This window comes from Scleropages formosus, chromosome 14 (assembly GCF_900964775.1).
Source record: "Scleropages formosus chromosome 14, fSclFor1.1, whole genome shotgun sequence".
NCBI lineage: Eukaryota > Metazoa > Chordata > Actinopteri > Osteoglossiformes > Osteoglossidae > Scleropages > Scleropages formosus.
Genome location: NC_041819.1, coordinates 19,569,523 through 19,595,295, shown reverse-complemented (window position 1 = coordinate 19,595,295; position 25,773 = coordinate 19,569,523). Strand labels below are relative to the sequence as shown.

The window sequence follows — 25,773 nt, the reverse complement described above, 5'->3', positions numbered from 1 at the left end:
CGACGTGTTTTATTGAGAAATCACGTGATCCTTTGAGCTCACGGTTGTCCAGCTACTCAAGCAGTTTTAACCCAGAACTGACTGGAACTGCCTTCCTTTCACACATGATGTGTCTAATGCGCAGTGGTGTCATAAGGCATCCAGTGTGTAGTGTGACATAAATGGAAGTGAATGTTTCTATACTGTCACTGTTGTGTTTTGTAATAGTAGTAGGCTGGGCCATAGATGGCTGCCCAGAATTAGGGGGAAATCAGTGAGTATCCACTGCTATACAGTAGTAGGTTACAAACAAACTAATACTCAAGAATACTGTGTGGAGCAGAGCTTCTTCTAAGTATTAACCTGTGAAATCAGTCAGTACTGTAACTATTTCTCAGACTACCAACATCAACACTGTACTCAGACACTGCTGCAAATAAATAGGATACAATATTAATGTATTTAAGACACAAGACAAGTTTAAAGTGAGTTGTACAGTAACCAGCACCTGGTAGAGTTATTACAAATCATTTTATTGAAAATGTACACCAAGAGAATCATTCAATAAAATATTTTTTAATTCCAACAGCGGGGAGTAGAGTTATTAGGGTTAGATCATTTCAATTTTAACTGGCAATATTTGACACGACATTTACACCAAAAGAATTTTTACCAATCTATTAGTAATTAGGCCTACTTCAATTTTCAGTCACAAAATAGATCCTTATATGTTCTTTACATAAATGCTAAAAGAATGTCTTTTTAAATAATGACTGATCATTTAATATAATAATGCAATATTGAATTCACTGTAATATTTGGCAAAGTATTTTTGAACGGTAAACAGAACCAAAGAGGAAAAAATAGTTACATTTAAATAATGACTAATGAAAAATAATTTACAATAGGTCAGAAATTTTTCAGTTAGTAATCCAGGACAATGTTAGCAATGGCATGCAAAGGCTGACTTCACAAGGAAGACATTAGAATGCAGAGTATGTATGAAATGCCGTATGTGGCCTACATGGTATATATACACACACAACAGATTAAGAGAAATTGGGGGATTTGCCAAAATTCACTTGTTTCCTTTCTCAAATTTAGAAAACACCTTTGGATTAGCCTATATATTTATATGTTCCATCTGGAAAATTATGTTTTGCAGGATATCCTGAGGATTGGTAATATTGTTAGAATACAAATAAATTCTAATGTTACAGCACTTGAAAATTCACAGTGTCATTCTGCTCCAGGTTTAGTAGGCCAGCAACGGCATACACACAGGGCCTTACAGCACTTTGATAATCATACAGCCAGAATATTTACCTTGTCCACGTTTGCAGGCTTTTTATCGTTTTTACAAAAAAGATGGTATCTGCGTTCCGTTACACAAAACAAGCACTAGTGCACACCGTTGCTTGTTTTCTAAAAATAATCATACATCAGTTATCCCATGTGAAATAGTCGTTGATAAACATGCACAAGGTTTACTGACATAACCTAGAGATATAAGGTTTTACTAAAAATAGCACTTATGCACATCTGAACATGAAACAAGATTGAACTTCAGCAACCATCAACTACAACCATCTCGTAGGAGGGAACTCCTGAAAATACTTAACACAACAAAGTAAAAATTAAAGCAAACAAGGTCATCTTAATTAGTATTAGTCAAGGAGAGCCCCTCCTACTGCCACTTGGTTTCTCTTCATGCTTGTTTCAGCGGTGCAAGATACATATTTTACTACTCTAATCTGTACAGAGAGTCGTGGCAGTCAGAAAGTAAGGGGTCAAGGGTAAAGAACCACAAATGTTCCTTTCTTCTTTCCCAGGAGCCTTCTTGAGCTTGTCCAAAGTCACACTACATTAGTGCAGATCTGCTGTATAGGAAGCACCCCTCAACTGTGAGAGAAACCATGTGCAGCTCACATACGGCCACAGTTAGCAAGGCGGACACAATGGTACATGGGGAGAGGGTTTTTGGGAGGGATGGCGCAGTTAAGACTGATGGGAGGTGAGGAGCAAGGAGTAGGGCTACACAGGTGCAACAGTTCCTGTGACAGCAGCAATCCTCTCTTCAGACAGCAGGCCAAGACACACTGTACTAAAAGAAGCTAGAGAGAGAGAGAGAAACACGGGGGCAGGTTACAAGGGAGGACTAGTAACAACACAGTCAGTGCCTGTGAGACAGCAGGGTTAAAGGTCAGGAGAAGGGCTATTAAGCAGGTGCCCATGTCTAAACACAACCCCACTGATGGTGAAACCTGCATGTTACTGTAATGAACTCCAGCAAGGACAAAGAGAAACCTGATCATCAGTTATGCCCCAATTCATCAAGTTTTAAGGTGTTGATGTTTTTTTTAAATAACACTGCAGTGTGATGGACTTAGCAGTTAGCAGTTATATGCAACCCATACAGAATTTCATATCCTGGCTGGAGACTTTTAGTCAATGGCATTTAGGGCCAAATACAGGTTTAGGGCAGGTTTGCAAAGCAGGTTAAATCCAATTGCACAATAAGCACACGAGACATAACAGATTCTAGAATGTATTAAAATATACTACATATAAATGCATATACTGTAAATGTTGGCTTTCACAACCAAAGTGAGCCACAGTTGGGTAAATGAAAACATACATATCACAGAAATGCAAGAAAAGACATTTGCATACACTGAAACTCCAGTGGAAGGTGAATGTACATAGGTGGGAGTAGAGACATCCAGCGGATGGACAGTCCAACAAGACTTCCCTTTTGTCACGGACAAGACCCCCATCAACCACAGCGTTCAACAGGATGTGGTGCAAGGAGACGGGGGTGACCAATGGAAGTCAAAAATACCAAAAGTTCATAACTGACCAAAAACACACAAAAGGATGATCATGACCTTTTCCTTCAGAACTTCCATAATGTATATAAATCCACTGTAATCCAGAGGATTTATAATATGTGTTTAACAATTTGCCATGTTGTTTGTTCACCTCTGTGAATCAGACACACTGATACCCCACTCAGTCATGCAAGGGTTCACAAATACATTAACCATAACAAAGAATTGTATGGAGGTACATGTACAGGTATTCTTTCTGTCAGATGGTGTAGTTAGAAAATGTAGCTGCAAAATACTTTAAACAATTTACATTTTATTGATGTTTTGTCAATGGGTGGCGCAGTGGGTTGGACCGGGTCCTGCTTTCCGGTGGGTCTGGGGTTCGAGTCCCACTTGGGGTGCCTTGCGACGGACTGGCGTCTCGTCCTGGGTGTGTCCCCTCCCCCTCCGGCCCTATGCCCTGTGTTGCCGGGTAGGCTCCGGTTCCCCGCGACCCCGTATGGGACAAGCGGTTCAGAAAGTGTGTGTGTGTGTGTGTGTGTGTGTGTGTGTGTGTGTGTGTGTGTGTGTGAGAGATGTTTTGTCTAGCTAAGTGAATATCAGTATATGCTGAGCACAATGAATGAAAATCAAATCTCATGAAAAAAGTACATAATGCTGAAGGTCTAGGGCAAATAAACCATGTCAAGATGACAAGAGCTTGGAGCCAATGACCTTAAAACCCAAATTTGACAGCAGATTTAACAGTATTGTCACCTGTATTCCCATACTTACCATCTCCCCCCTAAATACACAGACACACACACACAAAATTATATAATCTTGGCATTCTTGCAAAAGAGGGATTCAGTTAATATGATCAATGCACAAACACAATGACTTTTGCAACAGTGAAGATGTTGTGCATATTGCCCTTTATTTCCTTTTCAGAGAAATGGATTTTGTGAACACTGATACACATGCAGCACTGGCCCTTTCAAGTCAACCTCTTTGCCATTTTACTCATATCTGAAACTGTACTTGCAAATAAATGTAAAAAAAATAACAGCAGCAACAATAACAACAAAACATTAAAATACTGCAGGTGATCATAGTTGGCTACAACCTGCCAACTATGAAAGTTTTACATCTAAAACATATGCTTATGGCATGTCTAAAACAAGACTATGAGGCATGGCTGAAGGCGACTACAGAGCAGGAACATCTACGCATGCATGGCGAGCCGAGTCGAAGTGAAACAAATGTCGGTCTTATGACACTCTGCGGTTGACATGTGACCACTAATCTCAGAAAGTGCTCACTTCCAAAAAAGAACTTTTGAACAACAAAGAATACATCAGTCTATTATTAAGGTCTGAATTCTACCCTGGAATCATAGGGCATAAGGCAGGGTCCACCCTGGACAGGACACCAGTCCATCATAGGGCAATCACACATACTCATTCACTCACTAAACACATACTAGGGACATTTTAGAGTCACCAATAACCTGAAGCATGTGTTTGTGTGGTGGGAGGAAACTAGAGCACCTGGAGGAAGCCCCCACAGACATGGGGAGAACATGCAAACTTAGAACAAACTGAACTGGGTTTAAACTCACAGTCCAGGAGCTGTGAGACACCAGTACAACAGAACACAAGCCAATAATAATTCACATTGCTATACAAGTGAAAGTGTCTTCTGCACCATGAAAATACCTTCAAACTTCGAGCTGCAGCTGGCCGGTGTCACTACGTCGTGCTAATTCACCTCGTTTGTTTCGCTCAAACCCGCTCGCTTGCCTCAACAGTAGCGGTACATGTTCACAATGCATCACAGTCAAAGCGTGCACAACTGGGACAACAGTGCAACTGAGGAAGCAAAAAAAAAAAAAAAAAAAAAAAGAACGCTTTATAAAAAATTCTTCAGAAGCCATTAAAATAGCCACACAAAATTGCATGATTTGACAGTCCCATTCACAGTTACAAGCGGCTCCTCCTAGCGAGCAGGGAATGTTCGTGTTTGATTGGACCGGGGGGGGGCGTGGGGTGGGGGTGTACAGGGAAGAATTGCTAAAGAGCGACAGGTGGAAAAATTCACAGCTGGCTGGGGGAGCACATTCTACAGGAAACCTGAACTGGAAAACGAAAGAGAACGAATATTAGAGAAGGACTCCGGTGCTGTGCACCAACACCAGATGAGAGTATCAGGTCTCATTGCAACAGCAGCAAAAGTCAGTGTTAGCAGGTTTTAGTAGGCTATTCATGCAAAAGGTTAATTGTTCAGCACTGCAAGGAAATGTGAAAAAGCTTCTGAAAACAGCTGTGGGATTATTCTGTCAGTCCGAATAATTTTGTCACATTTAATAAATTCATTATCTAAATATTTTCATTAATTATTTAATTTTATTGAAAGGCATTTTCTTTTTGTTGGTTGCTGCTGCAGAATTTGTTCCCTAACCATCACCGTTTCTGTGCAAGCCTATATGGAAAGTGTATTTCCCATAAGAAGTTAATGCATCTTTGTGTATACTCATTAATTACACATTTATAAGTCGATTCATGTTTACTAAGGGTTCCTGCTGGCCCTTTACACATATATCTATTCTTTTATTTGACCTTTTTCACTTCTAGTGTCAGGACTGTGTGCTAAGTTACTTGCAATTATTTATCCAGTTATACGGGTGGGTAATTATTACTATATAAGCTCAGGTAACAACTTCCTCAGGGCTACTACAATGGGAGAAGGGGTTTGACCCTGTGACTTTTGGTTACAAGGCAATAGCTATACCCACTGCACTATCTGCCACCCTCAATAAAGAAGCTGCCAAAAGCAGATTCTGCATTGTGTGAACAGATGAGAGTAGCTTTCACTGTGTGTTTCCTTGTCCTTGGCTGTGTGTTCAGCCCTTTGTGCTCTGTCTATGGAGGACAATAGTGTCCTACAGCAGCAGATTCTGGTGGCGCCCCTGCGAGGATGCCGCGCACAAGCAGAACGGGTACTAATGCACTTTGTGCCTGGCACTGGCTGGAGGGTGCAGTAACATGATTAACTGCTGCAAAACCAGTTCTGGCTCCAAAGAACAGCTGTCTGCTTGTTGCTTCCCAGAACTCACTCTCTAATATTAAACAAGTTATAGTGGCAAAGACCTGTGTGGCCGTGTTGGATACGCACTTTGAAAGGATCTAAAAATATCTTCTCAATTTTGAAAGTGTCACAGATTATTTTTTTACTCTCTAGAATAAATTTTTTTCCAGTACACAAGTACAAACTTTTATTATGGTGTGTTTACGTCTATATTTCTTTGCGAAAAATCTGTTAATTTCACTCAGTATCAAAAAGGTGACAAAAAGGTATAGCTTTCTTTTGATGTGGCCTTCCTGGCTGTGGGGTGGTTAGTTTAGAAGCCTTACCATGTACCAGGAGCATGGTTCTCAAACAGCATGCAGTGGATGGGGGGGGGGGTTAACTGGAAAACAGTACATGCCAAACCTGTCACAGACTCGTAATGGTGCAGGAGCATATCTCTGCGGTGCTGCGGAACAGGGAACAACATGCCATGCCTCTGTTGCTTGGTTGCTGGACAAGCACCCATCTGTGGGACGGTTATTAAGCTGAAGCAGATGTAAACACTGTATGCGTGACTACGTGTGACTCTACATGACAAACACAGCCAATGTGAGAAGAAAACACCTGGTCATGGTGCTTAATGACAGTTTGGGCATTTGACCAGCAACCTTGTGTTGGGTGGAGTTAAATATCATGCAAAGACAAGACAAAGACTGAACGAAGATGGAAAAATATCCTCCTGACAGTAACCTTTGAAGCTTCAGAAGAAAATGGAACAGGATGGAGATTATGAAGAAAACAACCCTCACAGTGCAAGTAGTGTCTTCTCTAATACCTGTGCAATGGGTAAGGAAAAGGCTTGCTCTGATAACAATGAGGGGATTATGAGGGGGAAAACTGGTGGGGTGGTTCTCAAAAAGCCATCAAGATTTTTATAGACTACCTTCACCTTTGGCCCCTCCCACCTCAAGGTCCCATTGGCCCTGCTGTAAGGCAGTGGATCAGCAGGGAGACCCGGGCAGCTCTCATTGGCTGTTATAAGGCAGCACTCCTTTTTTTTGAACGTCATTAAACACAGCTAAGTGTGACTTTATGGCTCATGAACTTACTAGCTGTTTTTAATGACTGTTTCTTTCCTTTGGCTTTAGTGCACAGCAAATATGAATGAATAAATACACACACACAAAGTAACAGTAGAAGGCAAATAAACAGATACTTTCTCAATACTGTGAATATTTATGTAAAGATTTCAGGTGATCTGTAATGAATGCATATGAAATGCATATTCTTTGAGCATTCTGTACTGGTTGTATGCTTTTTCTGACCCCCTCATTAGGTTCATAACTCTTTCCCTGAACATTGGATGCATGGCACAAAATGTTTAATTATATACACACATTTCATGCATTATGAGTGGAGGTGGAAGGAAAAAACATTACAAGTGATTCATTAAAAGTGTCATTACAATGAGTATACTTTGCTACTGCTAAATATGTGTTTACATGCTGACAAACCATTTCACATTAAATGAAAATTAAAAATAACATTCTATCACAGTGGTATGCAATTCCATCTGACCATCAACCGCCTATCTTGAATCACATTAAAGCGTTAAGGTGAGATAGCAGTTGCAGAAAACCTCTACCAGAAACACCAATATGGACACTTCTGAAACTGCATATTAAGACGGCGGTGATTTTTCAAATCCATTGCGCTTTCAAACAAGCATTTTATCAAGTCATTGTAGTTCTATAAGGGCGGAGTGGCCAGAGGGGACACGGAACGTGTGTGGGGGTAGTCCAGTGCCCCTGAGACCCAAGTGGAGGTGGACGGGGGGGGGTTACGCCACAAGCCATACTTACTTTTTCCTCTCCTTGTCCCTCTTGAGTGTGGTGGAGCCCCCTGCCTGCTGGGCCTGAGACTGCAGCAGCTCCGTTGCTGTCTTCCTCTGCTTGAAAGCATTGACCTCATCCTCCAGAGCCTTCTTCTTCTCCTCCAGCTTCTTTTTCTCCTCCTGGTGGAGCTTCTTCAGCCGGTCAAACTTCTCATGCAGCTGTGGAATGGCAGGAATAGCATGGTCACAATCTGCTTAGCATCACACTCCCCCAGAGACATCAGGGCAAAGAGCAAGGCATGCAGCCTCTCCGTGCAGGAGCCAGGTGAAGGAAGACCGCCCAAGTTAGAAAACTGGTGACATGACCTCTAATGGAACAAAGACGTCCTTTAATGTCCACTCAATTGCAAACACCCACACACAGAAACAGAAGAAAAGAAGCTGATGGAAACCTCCTTCTCTGCCTCCTTGAGCTCAGCCTCCTTCTCCTTGACCCGCTGGACGAACATTTGCCTCATCTCCTCCTCCTTTTTCTGCAGCTCGCCCATGAACTCATTCCTCTTGGCTTCATATGTCTCCTGCAGGCTGTAGAGAATCCAGATAAAGAGGCCTTAATATACACATAAAGCAGTGTAAATGAACATATATTTTCACATATTTCTCAGTGAACATGAAGTACTTCTTTTAGATGGTGGCTGTTCTTGAGAAAGTCAAGCCAGAAAGGCATGGGCATGGAGAGGCTGTACCTGAAAGGCTTGCTGTCAGGGTCTGTGTCCTTGAAGCCCATCTCCTCCAGCTTGCAGCGGCGGTACAGCTCATAGTGGCGTGTGTGTGTCTGCTCCCGCAGGTCCTCCATATTCACACGGATCAGCATCTCCCGCAACTTCACAAAGTCACAGTGGTTCTCGTTCTCCACTGTGAATCAAAACACACGGTCACGCCACGGGGGAAAGGATCTCCCTCTCGCGTCCCCGACCATCACAATAAACATGAGTAAAAAAACAACTAGGAAGTTGCAGCATATATTAAGATGCACTAATGACTGAACACACACACATAAGCACGCAGAGCCTGTCAATGCACCATTAGGAGGTACACGCAGAGGCCCACGTGCCGTCCCGCAATGTCAGAAACAGCCTCAGGCCAAGACTATTGTGTTTCCGCTCCATGTCGCTTCCAAGGCCACCCCCGCCCCTCCAACCCCCCACTCCCCACAGACTAATGACTGTAGTGATGCTCTAGTGATCTGGGACACAGCAAGTTCAATACCTTACTGTTACACAGTCGCCATCTCGCTTCTTAGAAATACTCTGGAATGGCAGAAACATTACAATCACACTCAGCATTGCAATGCTGCAGAGTTTGAGTTAATCCCATACGATGGTGCCCTGCCTTCAAGAAGGAAATCATTTTTAGATGCTTATTTATTAACACTTACTGAAAATGTTTAATGCATCCATTTAAACTGGAAAGGAGTTTTAAAATGACCGTGAGAACTATTAAAATTAGGAGCAGCTCACTCGGCCACACGGCCTGCCAAAACGACTGCTCGATCCAGAGCACTTCCTGACCCATATAACACCCCACCATCCAAATATAGTTTTCTGGACGTCATTCAAGCATAACAGCAGCTGACCATGTCCTCATACTATACAGCACAAGAACAAAAAAATCAGGTTAAACTTACTGACTTCTGAATTGTGCGAATGTAAAAATTAAACTAAACACTATTTACAAATCAGATTTAATGAATAAAAAAAAATCCTTGGCGGTTTTCTGTATCATGAAGAAATTTGAAAGTTACAAATTCCTTAATTTTTCCCCATTTTCCCCCCATCGATAAAAACAAGGGTCAGTGTATCAAAAGGCTCAAAACTTTTTTTAGACACCCAGCTTTTGCTCTGCATTGACTTTTGGTCAAATGATTTCCATGACTCCAGCACGGAAAAAAAATTCGCCATACTGAACCAAGCTTCTTCCGCTACTTAAGAACCGGGGGACCCTCCGCATCACCACATCTCTTTCACATGAAAAAAGGAGCAAGGAGCTCATACACTGACACTAAGACAATCTAACAGTTAGTATATATAGTATTTGCTGCCTTCTTCAGAGCTCAGAGAGGAAATCAGAGACTCATGAGCCGCCAAGAGGACGTGCCTCTATAAAGGTACTCATCTGGGTGTGGACATATTGTACAGGCACGCACTCTGGAGTCTGAAACAATGAGGCAGCAGTTGAGGGTCGGACGACAGGATTCACGCCTCACTTCCTTTGCAGCAAGTGACGACAACCCGCTTACCCTGAACGGTTCCCCAGGGGTACTGGCGCGCCTTCACCATCTTGTTTCCGATCTTCACTTCCTCAGTGCTTCCCACCACGGCAAATGGCAAGTGTCCCTGCGAGGGAATCGGAAATCCACCGTCAAACCCAGCCTCTCCATGTCTCCGTGGGATGGACACCCACTCGATTTTCCGTGGACTTTGCTGTCCCAAAACACCCATCACAGCACTCTCATAGGCTCGATGTTCATCTTCGCCTGAAGGCCACCCTAGTATTGATTTCACCTAGGGACACAGCTTCACCATGCCATCCCATTTAACCCATCTTTGACTCCTGGGCTCTGTTTCCCAGCAGAAATAAGTTGACCAAGTGAAGACATCCAACCAGAAAAAGGATCGTAGGACTGATCCTGCTTTCAGATGTGTTTACAAATGTTCAGAAGCCAGATAAACTCCAGCCTCCCCAGTTGGGTGTTATCCACTCAAAGATATTGACTGGGAACATCAAGAGGAGTGGCCGTGTGGTGCTTTTATCATCATTTCTCATCCAGATGGGGTACTTAACATATTTTCACAGCCACTGTAAATTGAGAAAAGATTTGGGTCCCAGGCAAAAGGTTGATCTGGAATGAGTGAACAGTGTTGCCTCAAAAACATTTATAAGAGTATTCCTACCTTTGGGTCTTACATCACAGTGCAGATGGGGGTGTGGAAACTAGACATTATTTATTTGTTTACCTGATGCTTTTCTCCAAAGCAATTTTCATTGACTTTACCATTAAAAATTACAGGGAAGTTTTCACTGATCAATTTAGGGTAAGTACCTCGCTCAAGGGTACTCCAGGGGCAGCAGCGATTCAAAACTGTGACCTGTGAGTGCCAAGACAGTAGCTCTAATCTCTACGCCACCTGCCTTCCTTTGGAGGAAGTAGGGATGTGAGGAGGAAGCGGACAACCTCAGCTAAGGCGCAGTGAAGCACACAAGATATGAGCCAGTTCATCATCATCCTTACTGATTTTCTCTGAGACTACGTGTCTTTATTTGGGCTGGAGGTTTTTTATACTACATTGTATAACACAATTACAAGCTAGGGAAAATGACTTTGTCCACTTAGCAGGGTTTGTTACAGAGCGCAGCTTTGGCCCGTGAGGGCGGTCGTTGTTTCGTGTCCTTTAACAATGATGCGTTCTTTCTCACACTGAATACTTCCTGCTTTAAAACATGTATCGGACCTTCGCCTTCCCTTCCTCTGCGGTTCCATTTCCTGACTTCAAAATGCTAGACACAGATGGTTTTAAGCACAGAAATGACCCCTCAGCCTGTTTTTCAAGATGCAGATCCTCACAGAGACTGAGCAGCTCAGATAACTGAGTTACTAAATACTGATCGGAAGTGAACCTCTGATTGATTCTTTTATTTTCCCCTCGTGTTTTCCTCTCCCACTTCATCGATTTACACTTGTACCTGACCATTACTACGCTGTTTTACGAAAGCAGTATTTAAGACAAGCAATAAATATGATTAAGTCACAAAACACAAGTGTTTTTCACTGCAGTTTGGTACCACTGGCATGGCAGTAACCCCATCACAATAACCTACAGGCAGCCGGCATGGCCTTCAAACTCACGTTCATGGTGGAGTTGATTTCAGCTACGGTCTCGTCATCGGTGGGAAACTGGTAGATCTGCACACCGTTGCTGACGAGCTCACTTGTGATCTTGATCTTGAATTTGGTGAGCTCACTTTTTGAGATGGCGTCCGACTTGGCGATGATGGGGACGATGTTCACCTGCGGGCACACACAGAAACGTCACAGCAATCATGAAACCAAACGCACAGAGTTTGACAGTACAGTCCTGGCGAATATGATCCAGTTTCAGATGCCCCACAGCACTAAACAAGATTATCGCTGAACCAGGAACTGGCCAGGGCAATACTATACGAACAAAATATGAATGAGAAATACAGACGTGTGGACGATAATGATTCATGAATAAACACTGAAGAACCACAATGAACAGCCTGTTTGTTTTTCCTCCATCCATCCAGCTCACAATCTGAAAACAGACAGGATGCAGAGCCAAGACAGAAGATACGACAGCGGTCGGGGGAATGACTCACTGTCAGTCCCATATCACAACAGGAGAACATCTCGGTGAATATATATAGCTCACGAAATCTGTCCGCTGCTTTGGCCTTTTCAGATTCTATATACAGTAAGTCCCTTAAAAAGCTTCTGTGACAGACAGGCAGCGAGCTGAAACCAGTGCATGATTTTCCCTGTGTTTTTTTTTTATTTTGTAAATTTACAACACACCAGTGCTCAGCCCTGCTATCAGCTGACACTGATCACAATTGAGAGACAGATGCTCCCTGACCTCATTATTTATCCATTATAAGCTCCATTACAGGCAGGCACCAACTGCACACAGTGCTTGTGTTTGGTTCATAAGCATAAGGAAGAAAACTGAGACTCTGCAGTATTGTTCTCATCTAAATGAGAAGAAAATTGGGTGTCAGCGGGGAGGAGAATACACCATGGGGGGGAATATACTTTGCCTAATGAACAGGAGGCAATTTAATTGCTGTCTGAAATGAAAGGTTGTTTAATTAAATTTCTTTAATGTGTTTTTGTTTGGTGCCTTTGCTGCTGAAGTGCTTGCTGAGGAGATGCAAAAATAAAAATCACCAAAAGGACCATTCCAGTTCCTCGATATCTTCCTACTGGGTCCATTTCGTTCCCTTGTCCCTCCTTGAAAGTTTAATGGCATGAAAATTAAACAACTGTATCTCTGTGCATAGGAAGATGTTTTCATTAGACCACTCTTTGAGTATTCTTAGTAATCTTGAGTTCTTAGATGACTTCCATTTATCTGACACCTTTCTCCAAAGCAACTTACAATTATTTATCCATTTATAGAGCTAGGTAATTTTTGAACAATTTTTAGTAAGTACCTTGCTCAAAGGTACTATAGCTGGAGGCAAAACTCAAACCTGGAACCTTCAGGTCCAAAAGCAGCTGCTCTAACCACTACACTGCCAGCTGCTCTTGAGTTACAGCTAGTTAGGCTCTAATACCATAAATAAGGTCTCAGTAGGAGTGCACACCTTTAGTTGCAGAGTCTAAATTTTATGAGCAAGTCTGTGTCAGCTACTGCCAAAAATGCCTCATCTGCCTCAGCCTTTAAATCCAGGCTTAAGGCTCTTATGTTCACTCTGGCATATCCATGACTGATGTAATTCCTGCTTGCTGTGCTGTTTTTACAGTATAAAACTGTCCAATCTCATTATGCTGTCAGTTACTAATCCTTTCTTCATTGTTGAGCATTGTTTCCTGATAACAAGGTCTGAGGAACCTGGCCGTGATACCAGCAATCCAAGTTGATGGAAGATGATGACTGCATGCCATGGTGGGCGAGACCTGCCTGTGTGAACCTACGCAACAATATTAACCATAAATTGACTTCATATTCTTTTGTTAATCCAGAATGCTCAAGAGGGGTGGGCAGCCACTGGCACTTGGACCCCAGAGGTCTTTTTTTCTCCCTTGCCTTTCAGTTGGGAGTTTTTTGTTCTTTTTTCCATGGCCAGTTCACTTACCTACAGCTTTAATAATTATATAGTTATTACAGTCATTTAATATATAACCAAATATTTATATTAGGCTTCTGATGTTTTGTTCAGTGCTCTGTGCCACTGTGCAAGAAGATCGCTCTATAAAAATAACAAACACACACACACACACACACACACACACACACACACACACACACAGTCTGAAACTGGTTGTTCCAAGCGGTGTTGTGGCATGCCAGAGGCTAACCCGGCAACACAGGGCGTGGGGGTGGAAGTGGAGAGGACACACCCAGGATGGGACGCCAGTCCATCACAAGGCACCCCAAGCTGGAGTGAAACCCCAGACCCGCCCGAGACCAGGAGCTGGCCAAACCTGCTGCGCCACCGTGTCCCCCTCTAGAAAAATAAATTGAACTGAATTGAAAACAATTGTCACGCTTGGGTTGTGGTGGTGTAACAATCTGATAGCTGCAAGGAAAGGATGATGCATGCAATGCCAAAGGACAGCAGTAAAGATGGTGAGCCTGGTCAAACATCACCCCTGACCAAAAAAAAAAAAAAAAAAAAAAAAACAGGCAACACAGGGCTTTGTGGTTCTCCCTCTTGGCAAACAACAGGGATACAAGATCAGACAGGGCAAAGCCAGTAGGTGAGGCGCTAACTGCGTGCACAGCTGGTCTCAGAATGATCATGCTCCAGAGGACTGGATGGTCTGGAAATTAAACTCCATCTTCCGGGCAATTTACAACATCTAACAGGTCAACTAATGACTGACCTACATCGCATGGCAACAAGGAACCAGATGAGGCCGTAGAACAAAAAAGGATGTTCTATCACTCTGGGAAAAGCAGAGAAATTCCACTAATGGCCAGAGATTGGTAACCACTGCTCTACCTCAAGTCCACCAAGGGTAAGAGAGTGTCTGCACAGCGTAACTGGCTCCATATCAACACAGAACATTCTGACAAACCTTGTAGGGTGTTCTGATAAGATCATCCTAGCGAAACCAAATCTTTCACCCTGTGCAATGCCCCCCGCCAGACTCCCTTCCCATCCTCTTCACCTTGCTGTCCAGCTTCTTCATGGTTACCAAGTCAAGAGACTTGAGTGAATGTCCGGTGGGGGCGATGAAGTAGAGGCAGGCGTGAACACGCGTGTCATGGTAGCTGTGCAGGGTGCGCTTGATCTTGAGCTCCTCCTGCAGGTAGGCCTCAAACTGAGTGTCGATGAACTCCACAATGGGCTTGTAACTGCAGAGGAAAAGGACAATTGACTCGCACCTCAATTCACAAACTGGCACGTGGGAGAAACATCAACATGCAACATGGGCAAAGCCCTTCTGGACCGAGGCTTCATCCCAGGAGTGATCACTCAGCTTGCAACTAGCATACCAGCTCCTCATCTTACAAATGACTGAGTTTTGAATTTTCAAAGATGCAGACTTTCCAGTTTATTCCTAATGGTATTTTCTTCACTTATCTATTTTATGTTGACTCTGCAACCAGCTGAAACTTAACAATCCGTTTTTCTGTGCCTAGTCAGTAAATGTTGGCAAAGAGAAGTGTGGCACCGCCTTAATTCAACTCACTTCCACAGTGTCTACAGCTCAATGTGTCGCATTTTTCAGTGCATGTGATCAATAGCAAGATGACAATCATTGCACATTAATGGCAAGAATTGGTCAACTATTAGGACTGCAAAGCAGTTTGTGGAGATAACGCATTTTTATTTTCAATCATTTTGAATTAGTATTATTTTTTATGTTGCTTGATGATAATGAAAACAATAAAATAAAAAGTTGTACGTTATTTACTTTTGCTGCTTCCAAGATTTTTTTATGGAGTCAGGGCATCCAAAAACTTAAGTGTCATTTTGTTAAAATAACCCAAGGTTTCAACGATATATAGAAGTAGATTATTCAGTTTACCGCTACATAACATGAATGGATTTCTTTTTTTACTACACATCTACCAAGGAGCCTGTGACCTCACGTGCAACTTCATGCATCATGCTGTACATAATGAGTTCTTTTGTTTCACTTCTTCCAAGAGGTGAGAAATTAAAAAAAAAAAACGGGAAATTGAAGAGAAGACTCTCCGGCGTCGTTTTGGGGGAGCATGATGAACAGTCCAGTGGAGGAAATAACCCAGAAAGTGGAAGTGTGGCTCATTAGAAGACAAACATCAGAGGAACAGAAAGAGCCCAGGGACAGAAGAACAACCCAAGTAGCTTCAAAGTAAACAGTCAGCGAGGTCTTACTGTAACCAGTATTTCCAGAGTTTCAAAAACCCCAGAATGCAATTTTCTCTTGTTCAGCCCTGACAGTTTATGGCGTCGGTATTAGAGAGAACTGCATTTGAACTTTTTCCAGAATCAAAGTGACACTTTTAAATATTTTTAAATTCCTGTGGATGCCAATCAATTAAATCTGAGTAACACTGAAAAGTACTTACAATAAAAACGGACTACATTTAGATTTGAGAGGATGACATCATCCTTACAGACTTGTTTATGTCACTGCAGTAAAATTTAGTTTCAGGTTTCTGATTAAAAAACGACTTTATAAATTACCACAAATGGGCTTTCATTTTAAACCAGGAAATTGGTTAAGAAATTCCACCACTGGGACAGAGGAAGGATCTGCGATCCACTTTATAGTTGAGGTTATCAGTTGAGTTAAAAAAACACTCCAGCTATAAGTACAGCCCAATGGTTGAGCTCTATCAGATCATACTCCCACTTCCCCTCCTTCCCAAGCCTAGAGAAAGTGGTTGGAAGAGACGCCTTGTCCCATGACATCTTATTTTCATCTTATATTAAACAGTTCTGCGGATGTGATGACAGCAAAGGTTGGTATCCAAACCGCATCAACTGGTGGCCTGAAAAACCCAGCGCGGCTGTACGATACTTCATTTAACGTTGAAAAGCTTCAAAAGCTTCAACAGACCTGTAACATGCATCCTATGTTTCAAAGCGGGACACCACTCCAAGATATGAGAGCCAAAACTCCAGCAGGAAATACATTTTGATTAAAATCAGGAAAGTTAATGCATGTAATTGCTGGAATGTATACTGCTGCACACACAGCTCTAAGACACTGTTCTCACACATTTTCAATTCTTCCTGACACTACCCTTATCAAAATACATTAACCTAAAATCCTGCCTTTACTATTATTTTATCTGAAAAATAAAACGTAACAGATTTTATTAAACTGAACATGAAAGCTGGTTAGCTGAACATTTTTGTTGTAGAATTCAATTCATTTACTTCCCTTAGAACGTACAACAGGTTTAAATAGATAGCAACGGCTTGCAGAGCTCATCATCTACTTGATAACTGCTTATCCTGTGCAGGGTCACAGTGGTCTGGAGCATATCCCAGCGGCACAGGGTACACATTGGACAGGACGCTACTCCATCACAAGGCAATCCCAATGATTCACACTCTACAAGCAAATTACAGTAACCAGTTTGCCTGCAATACATCTTTTGAGTGTGGGAGGAAACTGGAGCACCAGGAGGAACCCAAATGAGCGCAGAAATATGAAAACTCCACAGACTGAGCCAGAGTCAAACCTACAACCCAAGAAATTCCAGGCACTATAACCAGCCACTGTGCCACTGTTCTGCCCCACATCCAGTTCAGTATTTATCACTTTCACAACCAGTCAGAGCTTGGAAAAATACCACTTTTAAACAGAAATCCTAGAACATATTGCAGATATGAACCTGCAAAGTTTACTAAGAAAATATTTGAAGGACTTATTATTACGGTCAATGGAAACTGTTAATTCCACAATTTACACTCAAGGCTTCGAAAATGGAGTATAATACAATGTACACCAAACATCTTCTGACAAAGAACACTAGTTACATGCGCAAGGATTTATATAGCCCATCTGCACAAGCAGAGAGGGTAAAACCTGCTAAACAATCAACTACATCAAACCCCTACAAAGTCATCCATTGGTAAGTTTGTAGACACCCTAGTGGTCTTTCTGTGCAGCCCTGGAGCCCAACCATCTACCAAGGCACTCACCTGTCCTCCTTGTTGATCTGGTCCCCAAAGCCCACAGTATTTACTATGGTGAGCTTGAGGCGCACGTTGCTTTCCTGCAGCTCGTAGGTGTTGGACTTGAGCTGCACGCCAGGCTGGTTATGCTGTGTGGGTTCACCCTCGAACTTGGTGTTGAACAGGGTGTCCATGAGGGTCGACTTCCCCAGGCCTGTCTCTCCTGAAGAAGACAGAGCGTTCAGATCACTCCTCACCAGCTCCTTAACACTCATGTAACGAAGAGGACCTTGCTGTGGGCACCACACTAATGGTATTATTATTATTATTATTATTATTTAACCTGACACCTCTCTCCAAGTCAACTGACAATGTTAAGTTTGCACATTAAACTACTTACAATTATTTACCCATGTAAATAGCTGGGTAATTTTAATTGGAGCATTTCAGGATAAGCATTTTCCTCAACAGCACTGGTGGGTGCAACGATTCGACCCTGGGCCTTTACAGCAGCTCTAACTACTCTAACCACTAGTAAAACTACTGGTGTTCTGACCCTGTCCGGTAGCTCAGGAAATGCAACCGATAATGTTTCTTCAACGAGGCTCAAAATATTTTCCAAAGACAGCACACAACTCAAAAACACAAGAGAGCAATTAAAAGCCAACATTCTGTAGCAGCGCAGGACAAAATGATCCACGATCAGTGAAAACGTTTGTCCGGATTTATTTCGGGAGAAGCCTTACAAATTGACAACTTTAAGACGCCATCTTGCGTCACAAGCCTTGAAACAAGCTGGAGATGTCGCCACAGCGTCTGCCAGCGCAGTGACTCAGCCCGGGTTCGAGCGCGCTGCAAACGCCTTGGAGCATCTGCAGCCAGAGTCTGCACATGTCTCCAGCTGTGCTCGTCCACAAAATAAGAGCGATGTTAAATCTGAATAAGAAGGGCTCGGGGCCAGCCTTCCTCCTCCCATTTCCTGAGCAGGTCAAAGTGGAGAAGCTCCGTGGCCCCATTTCGCAGCTACGTGCGAGTCCTCTTCTCCACGCTCCCGCCAGAAGCTGCTAGTCCCCTTCGGCAAAGACGCAGCTCCACCGTGAAAATGTGGCCGGCTGTTTAAACAGAATTAATGGGCACACACAAAAAAGGACAAACCGCCCCACCAAGACAAACAAAGTAAAAACGAACACCAAACACGGTTGCCATACTCACTCCGTTTCCCTCCATTTTCTGCCCAGCAAAAACATGCTGTCATCACCTGCGTATTTTCACTGCGTTTCAGGCCACGATGCTTGCAAAGCTTGCAAAAACGGTACCTTTGTATCCTTTCTCCGGCAACTAAACGTCACGCCGCTTTGGCTGTGGGACATTTTTCTCCAACAAAACCTGGGTTTCGCTCACTCGTAGACGGCTTTTCGGCTCCTAAAGTATTCCGATGGGATAAGACCGAGCGTAACCATTAACAGGGAAGCTTACATAAGGTCATCAGACCGAGCGCAGTCAGTGCAAACTGCCTTTGAAACCCCACCTACGAGTTGGCAAAGAGTCACCTTTGGAGGTTCATCCTTGGACTGATGCACCATGGAACCATCTATGAATTTTCTTCTCATTTCTGTTCCAACTAACAACAGGAAAGGAGATTTTTTTTTTTTCCCCCCTAAAGAAACTGTGTTCAGCTCATCCCTCTGGGCTCAGACCTAGTGGAGTCTTTATGGTTTTCAGCAGAGGAGGTGGAAAGACAGTGTTTGTGTGTGTGAGCGTTGGGGGGGGTGTCAGTGATCACAGCAGCTGCACACACTGAACTTCCCACTTGGCACAACACATTTTCACAGGATTTTAACACCCACACTGCCAGCTCTCCTCTTTGGAATAAGCACAGGCAGTTTCGCGGAGTTCTGTTTTTTCTTTGTTTAATATGCAGATCCTGAAAGAGAACTTCTAGCAACTATTTAATATTGCTCCTCGCGATGCCACTTATTACCTACGAATGAAGGAAACAATGCAGGTACACAAGTATTTGTTAGAAATATGGTCAGAGGTCTTTTGAAAACTTACCTCTGCAAAAAATCTCTTTTGTGGCTTAAACATCCATCTGTCCTTAAACTATTTCATTTCGATTACTGCAAAACAGTTATTAAACCAATTACATGACACAGAGATAGTCAGTTGATAAATTATCACTGATTGATTTTTGGGACCTAATTGTCAAGTCAGCTGCAGGGACTGAACCTGAAAACGAGTCAGGAATAGTAACTGGAATTGACCCGGGCACTGGGGATTTGGAACGGGGGCTGCTCTTATTTCGGGGCACCGATTCCCAGTCGGACGGCAACAGAGGTCAGGTTAGTTGGCCGGCAAAAATTTTACAGGTAGTCTACTCCACTTACCGACACACAGAATGTTGAAGCAGAAGCCATGGCTGACGGACTTGTTGACCAGCTGGTCAGGCATGCTGTCGAAGCCCACATGACCAGACAGAGGGATTGAGCGAACACCTTCCCCCTGTCAAGCACCAGAGAAATCAATGCAATCTTCATCATCATCATCATCATATACCATGCTACTCTATCTGCCCACTGCTCCCCACAGCCTTGCATCTCATTTTCAAACATGTAATAAATGCAGCTTCAAATGTCACATTGTTTATTTCAGGGATTAGGACATTATCATCACACCAACATTTTGTGCAGCCGGATACTTTGCGTTACACACAATTTTTAAGTTGATTAGCCGACACTTTCCTCGAAAGCTGCCTACATTGTGAGGTTTGTATTGTAAGCTACTGACAACAATTTAACACTGATACAACCAAGCAATTTTTACTCAGTCAATTCAGGGTAAGCACCCTGATCAAGGCATCTTTTATTTACATTTACGTTTTTCTCCAAAGTAACTTACAGCTCGTAGTAAACGAAACTGAATTTTGCCAACGTACAGATACAGATACACAACTCTTCAAGTAAAATCACGAGTGGTACATGTAGCTCCCTGCTCTAAACCACCACACCCTCTAGAGGCCACACTGTTAAGCAAACAGCCGATCCACCCGAAATGGACAGCTGATGATACAAGCATATTCTTTAAATCTGAGACAGTATGAGCAGTGACCGCAGGGTGTCCCTGGTCATACTATCTCGGGTGTAAAGAGTATGGGTGTGATGAACATTCTTATGCCACGCAAAGGATGTGCAAACACAGGGTATGGATTTGACACCGTTGCCCCCTGGAAGCTGCCAGCTCCTCGCACATCCGCGTCGTCAAAGCCCATCCGAAATGACACAACGGCCGCAATGGCAGGGAGCGGCGTCGGCAGAAGCCCGCTCTGCTACCCACAATGCCATTTGGTTTGCGAGCCCCCCAACCAGATCAAAGGTGGACACCCAGCGATCCTCACTCAACACGGGAACTGCACACTTACCAGCTCCGTGGCTCTTTCTCGGTGTGTGCGTACAGGTGTGAGCCTGCATTTTTACAGCAACAACGCAGCACGTTTACACCCCAGAATGTGAACTCATTTCAGCATTTTGGCACAAAGGCATCGGCTTGTCTTTTTAAAAATTATTTATTCACGTGACCAAATTCAGAATCATATCATTCTAAATGCTTCTTGGCACCACAGATACTTGCCATCCCCAGCAGTTTATTGCTAGTACTTCTCGAAAAGAAATACTTTAAACAGTGTCTAGTACCAAAAGGTCACAAGTCTGAAAAAGATGTTTTTAGTCACATGTGGACCATGCAGATAGCAGCAGGATGCCATTCCAACAACACAACCCTTTCATTTAGAAACTATAAGTACACAAGTAAATGTGGTATGGCGGTTTTGATCACTATGCTTATGAAATGACACAGTACTTACATAATTAAAAGCAGTCTGTATCATGTTTCATATTTTTGGTTTACATTGGGACATTAATAATAAGCAGAGTTAAGTACGAAATGAAATGTACGCCCGAGGAACCAAATATGTCGCTTTTGTATGGCGGTGACTGTATATCATATATATGAGGATAGGTAGCGAATATTTTAATACAGGACGTCGTTATATTTGAATAGGGAGCTAATAAAACCAAGACACACACGTATTTTATGTATATATACGTACTGCCTCCAAAAATAATACTGAATGGATCTGTAGGCCGAACGACAAATTAGAAACTGAACAAATTAGACTATTTTGAAAATCATGATCAGTAATTGAAAATCTAGACTGATCGGAACGCGGCTGTTGCTGGGAAACCGTTAGAAAATGGCACGCGGGGAATGCGGTCTCGCGTGGAACCGCCGTCTCGCGCACGACCCTGCCCCGCGTAAACGCTCCAGAACAGACGAGCGCTCGAGCTGCGCCACGAGCGGCGTCGCCTCGCGGGCGGCACGCGCGCGCGTCTGCTCGCGACTCGTCCGCAGACTGAGACGGGGGCTCGTTGGCACACGCGCTTCACACGTCCGCTGCCCGTGAAAAGATGCTTCTCTCGGGCCGCCCTTCTCATTTTACCGTAATTATTCAGCCCGTTGGTTCGGGGACTCGCAGACAACGCCCAGTGGGCTGTACGCCACGGAAAAACGGGACCGACACGGTCTCGGACACTCACTGCGCTGCACACGGTCACTACTCCTCGTCCACGGCTGCGGCTCCCGGCTTTGTGTAAAGATCGAGGTATCGATCAATGGAAACACCGCGCTTCAACAGGGCTCTTCACGCTAAGGCGCGTGGCCTCGACGTTCACGCGCCAACCAACGTATCAATAACTAATAATACACCCATCGTCCTAAGAGCAGCTTAAACGCGTGCACCGATGTCGATCAATTCACATAGCGATCCGTGAATACGACACGATATTCACTCATATGCCTTAAAACATAAATAAAACCATACCTAAACGGCTGCGAAAATTTTAATAATAATATTTTTCAACATTTATCACGAATTCCTTTTTTCATGATTATTCGATGACGATGCTGCTCTCAAATAATAATTATAAATCGATGGGATCAGGCTCTCCCACGTGCACGCCGGTTATCGGATCTGTCCCACACTGTTGTAATTATATTAGAAATATTAACGGTGTGTTTTTATTATAATATTATATACCAAGTTGAGAATGACTCACTCACCGCCTGTCGGGCTATTTCGGTAGCCGCCATAGTGGCTCTCCGAGGGGCGTCCAGGACGGGAAACGGAGCGCGGCGGCCCGCGTTACTCACACTCCTACACTGCGGAACGTACCATTACTTACACCCCGGGGCGGGAAATTATATTGTATAACTGCTGCTCTGTCGTTAATGTGGCTACATTGGGCTAATTTCAGCAACTTTGATCATAAACAAATATGTGGAGCACTTTGTGCTCCGTGTTTATTAATTTCTTTTTATTATGGGTCGCCTTCAAGTGTCCAAATGGTTTCTTCCCACTGTCCTGAAATGGCATAAATTCAGCCGAAACGCTGCGGTTTGCCGGGGTGTAAAACTCGTGAGCAGATTATGGTGGTTTGTGTTACAGTAGGTGGTCGTCATTCGTCAAGCGTTTGGACATATTTGATTTTAATTTCACAACATCGAAGTATGAGTACGACATTTTAGTAAAATAAAATGCCTGGTTTACAGTTACCCGCAATTTTCAGCCAGTACGCAGCGGTTCATATTAATATTTTCTATCCGACTAACTAAATAAAGTATAAAATATAATTTCTTAAATTCCTGAGTTGGTGTTATGACCCAATATTAATATCTATATTCAACAACACAATTTCCAATACTTTACAAGGACGCAAATAAAGACAAAAGGATATGACTTTATTCAATATTAGGGTTACTGGTATGGTTATGAATTTTCGAAAATACCAGTATTTCCCCCGCAAAATCGCACACACCCATTCCTCACATAACGGGGTATATTTGTTCCGTTAGGCGAATTCTCGTTTTGATGGGGTCTAATTACCATTACTTCATGTTGAATAGCCTCCTGGACCTACTATTAATTACAATACCAAAACAAAATGTTTCTTAAAGCATGGTAATGACAAAAGAAATATATTTTATAAGATGCGCAAAACAGATATTTTTAGTTTGTCCTAAATGTTATGTTTTCAGTCGTTCATAATTTCTTAGTAACTACTTGTCCAGTGCATAGTCACAGAGGTCCAAAATATATGGCAAGCAGAGGACATGAGACTGGTTATACTATGGATCGAGACATTTTGAAAATTTGGCTCACAGATGTGTATTACATAAAGAAATAAAGTTCACAAGATCAATGCCTGTCTTTCTTTCTGCAAAGCAGATGGGCACCGTGCCATCAGAAGTGCTGTGTCTTACTAACAAATGCTTCATTCCTGCTCCTGTTGTAGTACCCTTGAGCAAGGTACTTACCCTGAATTGCTCCAGTAAAAATTACCCAGCTGTATAAATGTTTAATAATTCCAAGTACCTTAACACTGTCACTCGCCTTGAAAATTAGTAATAATATCCCTAAGCAGTTTGGTTTCAGACACCAAGTGTCTTTCTGTCCCAAAACTTCTGATGCATTGTACAGAATAAATGTCTGTTGTGAAAGTAAAATGGCTGTATAATGGGCAAAAATGGTGTTGTACTGAATAATAAGCCTGTTAAATGAAGAAATGGTGAATATTTTGTAAACAGTTGCAGTGGGCTTTTTTTTGTTCTACAGCACCCTGTTATATGAGGGCTCGGTGTACTTTTGTCATGTTTGTTTTTTAAAAATGTGTGTCAACCTGTTTTTACATGTCAAGACAATGCTGGTAAATTGCACCCAAACATAATAGTAGTCAGACCACCTCCATTCAACTCTGTTCGACTCACCTCCATGGTGTTTACAGGTACCAGGTGTTGGTGAGTGATGGTGATTTTAATGGCACATCAAAGAGAAGGTGCACTGTTTCCATGGAGATCAAAGTGGTGATAAACAAAGATGAAAGTGGCTAGAAGATGGGAATTATTGCACATGAATAAATCAACAACCGGGATTGAACTGAAGTTTACAGAGCTACTATACTGGAGGTTTTTACAGAACTTACCTTGATCAACTTGGGTAGTACAGCTGGGGACAGGATTAAAATAAAAGGCTATTGATAGATCTGGCCACCATGATAAGTGTTTCTCCAACATTCTTCATGTGGATGAATAAGAAGCTTTTAACAGATCTATTGTACAGTTTAAATAGCATGTGTATCTGAGGCTTTGCTAGTTATTGTAATAGAAAAATTCAGAAGATGAAGGACACTGGAAAACTGTATGCACATACGTATATACATTTCCATATGTCCTTTATGACCAAGTTTACAGAAAAGAAGATAAAGCTGGTATATTTTCGAAAACTAATGAACAAAGAAATTAACTATGAGGTACAAGAAAATCTTTAATTCTGTTGTCTGTAAACGGAAATATACACTTCCTCGCCTGTGTGTTATGCAGACTGGAGCAATCAGTGATGATGGATAGCTGTGCCTTGCATCACAACAAATGCCAAAGCCTGGTCTATACATTATGGTAATATTGGTTGGAAAGGCACTTGCCCTGCAAGTAAGAAGTGTGTTGTACGTTAGAGGTTATTTCTCAGTATGATATCATACCACTCTGCCTTGGAAAAAAAACTCAGTCCTGTTCATCAACTCCCCTTAATATTTGATCTTACTCTCAGATGAGGTAGTTCTACTGTTGCGGTTTAATTTGCTGTTTTCCACATTTAACTCCAAGTGTCCTAATCATGTACAGTTCTGTATACAAAAACAGTTCAGTGTTTTTGGCTGAAGTTTGGCTGACTGTTATGCAAAATCTGCTGTGTACTGAATTTCTTGAATGACTATACAGTACATCTTTTGTCGCATTTTTCCTTTTAACACCCACAATGAGTTAGTGTGATAAAAATTCAAAAAACACAGCCCGAGCACTTATATTAATAGCCACCTGAGCATCACTCATTGAATACTCTTGATGTATATTGTTTTTAGATGCAAAGCATTACAAAGGCATTTTCAGTTAAGTAGAAAAGTGCACTGTGACTCAAAATGAACTGCTGATTTAAACACCTACACACTAACTCAATGGCATTTAACAAAAATTGCGAAACAAGTCATTACACATCATTTTTTAAAAAATAAATCACTTGATAAAAGTAACCTTTCACATGCAGCAAAACAAGACTGTAGCTCAAACATAATGTATTGTTCCCCTATGGAGTGAAGCACAGCCATC

General features: G+C 42.6%; 1 protein-coding gene across 2 annotated transcripts; it reads right to left on the bottom strand.

The window, feature by feature from the left end:
* Positions 1–547: 547 nt before the first annotated feature.
* On the bottom strand, positions 548–22,757 carry LOC108931037 (septin-6). Of its 2 annotated transcripts, none has more exons than XM_029257817.1 (10): positions 22,678–22,757; positions 19,950–20,064; positions 17,590–17,785; positions 14,612–14,798; positions 11,600–11,761; positions 9,992–10,088; positions 8,439–8,607; positions 8,145–8,277; positions 7,721–7,911; positions 548–2,093 (listed from the first exon to the last, which is right to left on the bottom strand). In XM_029257817.1, the coding sequence occupies exons 1-10, from the start codon at positions 22,705–22,707 to the stop codon at positions 2,084–2,086; spliced, it is 1,290 nt and encodes a 429-aa protein (XP_029113650.1). In that variant the 5' UTR covers positions 22,708–22,757; the 3' UTR covers positions 548–2,083. The 2 variants fall into 2 exon arrangements, with proteins under 2 accessions (XP_029113650.1, XP_029113649.1); XM_029257816.1 differs by lacking the exon at positions 548–2,093 and adding an exon at positions 4,316–4,926.
* Between the last annotated feature and the right edge of the window lie 3,016 nt (positions 22,758–25,773).